The sequence below is a fragment of the Polistes dominula genome, unplaced genomic scaffold (assembly GCF_049000335.1).
Source record: "Polistes dominula isolate Pdom_NZ unplaced genomic scaffold, Pdom_raw_medaka contig_471, whole genome shotgun sequence".
Classification (NCBI taxonomy): Eukaryota; Metazoa; Arthropoda; class Insecta; order Hymenoptera; family Vespidae; genus Polistes; species Polistes dominula.
In genome coordinates this window covers 13,128-20,731 of record NW_028300978.1, presented here as the reverse complement: position 1 = coordinate 20,731, position 7,604 = coordinate 13,128, and the positions used below count along the sequence as shown (strand labels likewise).

The window sequence follows — 7,604 nt, the reverse complement described above, 5'->3', positions numbered from 1 at the left end:
GACTTTATAATTTACGACGAATCCCTCTCAAATATTACCAACACAGATGCAAATCTTGGAAAATCTGGGAACATTGTTGTCCAGCTACTCAGACCATATTTAGAAAAAGGGCATACTCTATTTGTTGATAACTGATACGCAAGTCCAGCACTGTTTATTTTTTTGCATAAAAATGGTACTAACGCCTGTGGCACCGTAAAAAAAAAGACGCAAAGGTATGCCAAGAATGGATAAAAAATTGAAAAAAGACGAGGAGGGTTTTTGGTCGTCAGAATGTTTGCTAGCCATGAAATGGCATGACAAAAGGGAGGTGTATAGGTTATCGACCTTTCACACCGAAGAATTTGTCGATACAAAAATCCATTATCACACAAAGGAAATGATCATAAATCCAAATGTGTCGTTGATTATAATCGTTCTATGGGAGCCGTGGATAAAACTGATATGATAATAAGTACAATTCATTCCCAAAAGAAAAATTTAAAGTGGTATAAAAAGTATTTTTTCCACTTATTGGATATATGCATATGGAACGCTTATTGTCTATATAAGTTGAAAAGTGGGAAATATATATCGATAGCTAAATTCCATCTTGAGTTAATTCGACAAATTTTAAGACGCTACCATTCATCGAAAGCCACAAAGAATGTTAATAAATCTGGTCATATTAACACAACGCGTCTTACTGCAAGACATTTCCCATCACTTTACGAGAATAACAAGACGAAGAGAAAAAATCCACTAAGAAAATGTGTGGTATGCAAAAAGAACAATAAAAGCAGTCAAACACGATATCAATGTGAGAACTGTGATGTTGGTTTATGTGTATATCCGTGTTTTGAAAAACTTCATACAGAATATTATTATTAAAAAATTACTGTTTAATATTATGTTATAATTATAGTTCCTATATTGTTGTATAATATAAAAATATTAATTGTATTGTTGAATTAAAAATATATCCATGGAAAAATTATGAACACAAATCATTTTGTTTCTAAAAGTAATGTCACAAAGTCGTTTTTGAGACAAAAGTCTTGGTTTCGAATGCTAAAGACTGTGCGCGCTTAATGTTCCCACTTTCGGTACGGCGCTCCGTTCTAAAGGAGGTACTCCGCGGCGAGGCCCACCGTAGCGAAAGGGTTAAACAGATATATAAAATATAAAGTCTTTAGCGACGAAACAGCCACGATACTAAGTAAGAAGAGAAAAAGAGATAAACACATAGGATTGAGCCTGAGAGAGAATGAGACAGAATATAGCTATGTAGTTTTTCCTATTCTTGGTCTTCTCTTTATGCTCTGCTTCGTAGTTATCGCTCTTCATTATATTGTGTGTGCTTGTGTGCCACTACATACTATGAAGCGTGGACTTATATCATCTCGATATTAAGCCTGTATGTACATATATAGGAGCGATATAAGGGCAGAATAATAAACAGAGATAAGAAATAACAGAGAATAGAAGAGACAGAAGAATAAAGAAAGACGGAAATAACAGACATGTCGCGTGTAAGTGACAAAAGAATTAGGTACAAACGAAATCAACAGTCGAAATAAAGAAAGAAGATGTGTGGTCAGTCTTTGTAAGTTGTGTAAGTGAGTCTGGAAGATTTTTGAACGATACCAATGCTTTGTCTATTAAACCTATTTTTTTGAAATATATCCTTTAAGTAGAATTAAACTGGATGTACTTTAACCTCGCACCTCTACACTAAACCCAATCTTACATGTATTTAATTATAAAAAAAAAAATAAAAAAAAAAAATATATATATGTATATATATATATTATATTTGTTTCTACCTATAGCTTTCGCATTCGGCATTCAGTACTATCGTATAGAGAAATCTCTCTCTATATATATAATCATATGATGTCTCATTTTCGGGATTACAAAGTGTCAGCCTTCACTGCGATGTCCCAATTTTAGAGTATCCAGGAAGAAGAAAGGAGCGCCACCGGTGGCTCTCCCTGAACTACGCCCTCATGTTGTAACGCCTATAACGTTTTTTGTGCTCGATAGCATCACAACATCAGAGGAAAAAAAAAGAAGAAGAGGGATTGAAAGACAGGAAGAGAAGTGATTAAGAAACGGAGAAGATGCCCAAGAATAAAAGGAAGAGAGAACGAGTAGAAAGAGAAGAGAGAATGTGGAAAATTATAAAAGAATTGGAGGAAGCTCTGGGTAGCGTCAAGAATAGCGTAGCGCTATTACAGGATTCAACACGATCGTCTGGTAAGCTTGGTTTTTTGTTCCAGGTAAAATTTTGAACGTATGCTCAAAAATGACAATGCGCCCACACAAGGGGTGGGACATATTGTTCAAAAGAATGGCAATGCGCTCACACGAGTGGTGAGACATATTGTTCAAAAAATGGCAATGCGCTCACACGAGTGGTGAGACACATTGTTCTAAAAGTGGCAATGCGCTCACACTAGTGGTGAGACATATTGTGCTAAAACTGACAAAGCGCCCACACGAGTGGTGGGACATATTAAAAAAAAAAAACAACAACAAAAATACCAAAACAACAAAAAAGAGAAAAAATGGCAGTGCGCATACACGAGTATTGGGACATATTGGTCTACAAAGTTGACAATGCGTCCACACGAGTGGTGAAAAAATATTATTTTATAAGATTGGGTTAGTGCGTGCACGAGACGCGATTCATAACTGTTTAGTTGCTTTTGTTTATAGGAACTACAAACAGGATAGAAGAGTCGGCTAGCAAGGACACTTCCTTACCGACGGGATGAGAGCAGTTAATAAACTTACAGCTAGGGGCGTCGATAACCTAAACGCCACCTGTTAACAGACCACCTCAAGACTCCGAGTCTACTGATGATTCCAAAACGCCTGAAAAGGTCAGGGAGTCTGAAGAAAAGGAAAACCTTTCGGAGAAAGATAGCAAGCGATTGGAGACGGACATTTTAGAAATTTTAGGTGAAGATCCTCGAGCAGACGACTCACAAGTTGGGACTTAACACCCAGAGATAGCCACCCGCTGGTCAAACTACTTAAGTGGCGGATTGAAAAAGGTACTTAAGAATGAGCTATTGACGAAATACCCACGGGCTAGTAATTGTCATCTGGAAGCTCAGATTCTAAACCCGGAGGTTGCAGCTTCAATGCAGGAGGTTGCACTAAAAAGAGACAGATATGCTAGTGAAATTCAAAGAGTTATTGGATCAGCAATGTTGGCTCTTCGGAAGGGTATTTCGCTAATGCTCGATGAAGATAAAGAAGGAGTAAATAGAATGCAGCTGTTGCAGTACCTTTTGGATGCTGGAAAACTCCTAGCAGAAGCTTATTATCGGGAAGCTATGACGAGACGGTCTTTTATACTACCTGGTATAGAAAGAAATATAAAAGAGGTCCTAGAAAAGTCAAAACCTGATAAATTCTTGTTTGGAGAGGACTTATCTGAAAGAGTTAAGTCTACAAAGTCTATTGTAAAGGTGGCAGCGGAGATAAAATCAAAACCAGCGACAAAAAAGACCCCTTTAAAAACATCGGACCAGGGAAACTGGAAGACCCCATCCTCCAAGATGCAATGGACGAGGATGGGGAACTCCAGAACAATATACAAACCAAAGACAACTGTTACCACGGGCTCGAGAAGGTCATATTACCAGTCGCCCTAATCCCAGGTAAAGTCATCGCGCCCGAAGATCGATCATCGTCGATAATGAAACAGGTACCATCAAAGGCAGGAAGATTAAGGTTCTATTAAAATAAATGGAGAAAGATCACAAATAATGACTTTGTCTTAAGTTGTATAATGGGTTATCAGATTGAATTTGTTAAACCAGTATATCAAGTAATTGAGCCAAAGGGTTTTATAAATTCCCTGCAAGATATGAAAGACTGCAAGGATACTATTGATAAGTTATTAAGTCTCGGTGCAATTCAACCTTTGCGTTGATATAGAGGGCCAATTTATATCTTCGTTTTTTTTAGTAGACAAAACAAATGGTTCAAAGAGATTTATACTAAACTTAAAGAACTTGAATACTTTTATTGAGACAACTCGCTTCAAATTAGAGGACATAAAACTAGTATCAAAAATACTTTCACAGGGAGATTTCTTAGCAAACATAGACTTAGAAGATGCATATTTCTTAATTCCCAATGAATATTTCTAGCAGAATGTTTTGAGATTTCGCTTTAATTCTCAGTTATACGAATTTCTTTGTCTACCATTTGGCTTGGCGTACAGCTCCATTCGTCTTTAAGAAAGTTTTAAAACCTATCTTAAATTATCTACGTTAACGTGGGTCTCTGCCAGTAGCATACCTGGACGACATATTGTGCATTAGTCCTGATCGACCATCATGCAGTAAGAATATAGCAATAACAATTAAATTGCTCGAATCGTTAGGGTTCTTTATTATAAATAAGAAGAAGAGCGTTTTGATACCTAGCAAAAAAAAAAGTGTCAATTTATTGGGTTACTGCATTAAACTCAGAACGTTTGACACTTGAGTTACCAGAAATTGTAAAAGGGTAAAGATCTTGGAACTCACTAGAAAAAATGCGAGAGATTAGATTAGAGAATTAGCGAAATTTATCAGCAGTTTAGTAACAGTCTGCCTAGCAATTAGCCATCCTCCACCCCCCCATTAATCAAGTACGGCTGGTTATAGACAAAAAATTTTGAAAAAGTAAAATATCTATGGGTTTACTAGAAAATGACGATGATTATGAAGGAAGAGATCCAACTAGCCCCCCCCCCCCCGTAAAAATCTGGCTCAGGATTTTGACATGGTGGGAAAAACATATTCGTTCTTCGCGACACACCCCCCAAAGTACCCCCCTACACTTGACCCGATTGTTAACTTACCCCACCCCCTGCGCTCGGCATCGCCCCCCTCTCCCTCCGCGCCCGCCCCGCCCCCCCCCACAACCTTCTAACTACCGGACTTAATATTTTGTTTCCCCCCCCCACCCTCCCACCCCCCCCCTGCCGCCTTTCTTCTTTTCTCCCCTTTCTTTTTTTAGGCCACCTCTGAAAATGAAGACAGTCTAAAACACTGATTTCAGAGCTCACTAATACGAACCCCACTAAAACCCCTTATTCTTGTTTAAAAGAAATATCTATTCAGACGCGTCTACGCGGACAAGTTGGGGAGCATTTTGTGACGGAAGTCGATCACATGGGTTTTGGTCCGGCGAAGAAAGAGAACTGCATATTAACAAAAAAATTTCTTCGAGTTACTGGCAGCTTTTTTAAAAGCGTTAAAAAAAAAAAAAAAAAAAAAAAAAAAAAAAAAAAAAAAAAAAAAAAAAAAAAAAAAAAAAAAAAAAAAAAAAAAAAAAAAAAAAAAAAAAAAAAAAAAAAAAAAAAAAAAAAAAAAAAAAAAAAAAAAAAAAAAAAAAAAAAAAAAAAAAAAAAAAAAAAAAAAAAAAAAAAAAAAAAAAAAAAAAAAAAAAAAAAAAAAAAAAAAAAAAAAAAAAAAAAAAAAAAAAAAAAGTTTTTACTATTGACCTTTCTCAAAGCAGAATTCTCCTGAGAATGGATAATACTACAGCGATTTCCTACGTGAATCGCATGGGTGGTGTCCAATACCCACATTTAGATAAACTAGCGAAAACAATCTGGCAATGGTGCGAGGCAAGAAATTTATGGATCTTTGCTTCGTATATCCCATCTAAGGAGAATACAGAGGCAGATAAGGAATCAAGGTGGACTAATATTGATACTGAGTGGGAACTTGCAGAGTTTGCCTTCCTAAGAATAGTTCAGCCCTTTATATGTACGGCAAACCGATAATTGATCTGTTTGCTACAAGAATAAATGCAAAATGTGAGGAATTTTGTTCTTGGTACAAAGATCCAGAAGGATCTCACGTTGACGCATTTACCATAAAATGGAGTGAGAGGTATTTTTACGCCTTTCCTCCCTTTGCGCTGATACCTCGGGTATTACAGAAGATCATAGCGGAAAAAGCAGAAGGCATTGTAGTTATACCATTCTGGACAACTCAACCTTGGTTCCCTATCTTTGAATTTCTGTTAATAGCAGAACCAATTGTCCTTAACCCTAATAAACATTTACTTTTGTCTCCTTGTAGAGCTCAACATCATCCACTGTTCCGAAAATGTATCTGGTTGCCAGGAAGTTATCCGAATAGCGTTCGCGCAAAAAGGCCTCTCAATTAAGACTTCCGAGATAATGTTGTCGTCCTTGACAGAAAGCACCATAAAACAGTACTCCAAGCCTATCAAGCTGTGGTGGCAATTTTGTAACGAAAAAGGACGAGACCCCTATGAGGTCACAGAGTCTGAATTGTTAGATTTTTCGTCTGATAGGTTTCAAGCCGGAGCTTCTTATGGTACACTTAATTCAACGAGAGCGGCCATATCTCTGATTGTCAAGACGAGTTTGACTTCGAGTTTGCTACTGAATAGATTTTTCAAAGGGGTTTTCAAACAACGGCCGTTAAAAGCTAAATATGACAGAACGTGGGACCCTAAAATAGTATTGGATTTTCTGGAAAAGTGGGAGTCCAGTTAAGTCGTTAGAGCTACTACAATTAACCAAAAAAGTGGCTACACTGTTAGCCTTGGGAACTAGTCACAGACTGCAGACGTTAGCTGCCATACGATTAAATGACGTAAAAGAAACAAAAACAGGATTAAAATTAGAAATTCAATATTTAATTAAGACCTTAAAAAAGTGTGTAAAACAACCACTACTGCAATTACCAACGTTTAACCTTCAGCGCTAGAACCCATATATGGGTTCTCACACAACCATTCGTTTTTGGCTATGAACCCATAGCGTTCTCGCGCAACCATCAGTTTAGGTTATGAACCCACATATGCGTTCTCGCGCAACCATTCAGTTTAGGTTAGAACCCACATATGCGTTCTCGCGCAACCATTCAGTTTAGGTGAACCCACATATGCGTTCAAGCGCAACCATTCAGTTTAGGTTATGAACCCACATATGCGTTCTCGCGCAACCATTCAGTTTAGGTTATGAACCCACATATGCGTTCTCGCGCAACCATTCAGTTTAGGTTAGAACCCACATATGGTTCAAGCGCAACCATTCAGTTTAGGTTATGAACCCACATATGCGTTCTCGCGCAACCATTCAGTTTAGGTATGAACCCACATATGCGTTCTCGCGCAACCATTCAGTTTAGGTTATGAACCCACATATGCGTTCTCGCGCAACCATTCAGTTTAGGTTATGAACCCACATATGCGTTCTCGCGCAACCATTCAATCGAAAAGGAAACGATAAACAGATATATGTGACTGGGGCTATGAGCCTTTATAGATATAACAAAAGGCGTTTATGCAATCGTTTATCAATATTGTTAATTAAATTTGTGTGGCATTCATTGCACATTAGCTAACATATCGCTACCTAATACTTTTGAAGGTTATAAGTACTGCTACTTTACTTTTTCGTTTTAAAATTTAATTTTAAATTACCCTTAAAATGTCTGAGAATGAGTTTGAACACATTAGTAACAGTGATAGGACGTGTCCTATGAACATGACATTGAAACAGTTGAAATTAAAACACTTAAAGAAAAAGGATGCGGTATTCGTCATCGGATTCGCCGAGATCTATAAGAAGACCA

At 37.3% G+C, this 7,604-nt stretch overlaps 1 protein-coding gene across 1 annotated transcript; it reads left to right on the top strand.

The window, feature by feature from the left end:
• Positions 1–5,518: 5,518 nt before the first annotated feature.
• On the top strand, positions 5,519–6,165 carry LOC149032312 (uncharacterized). Its single transcript, XM_089173370.1, has 2 exons — positions 5,519–5,724; positions 5,796–6,165. Exons 1-2 carry the CDS (start codon positions 5,519–5,521, stop codon positions 6,163–6,165), a joined length of 576 nt encoding a protein of 191 aa, XP_089029496.1.
• The last annotated feature ends 1,439 nt before the right edge of the window (positions 6,166–7,604 follow it).

Bases quoted from the DNA above. Each gene is read 5' to 3' on its own strand.
- LOC149032312 (XM_089173370.1), top strand. From the start codon at position 5,519: ATGGATAATACTACAGCGATTTCCTACGTGAATCGCATGGGTGGTGTC. The intron at 5,725-5,795 runs GTTTGCCTTCCT...GTTTGCTACAAG, and splicing joins ACTGAGTGGGAACTTGCAGA to AATAAATGCAAAATGTGAGG.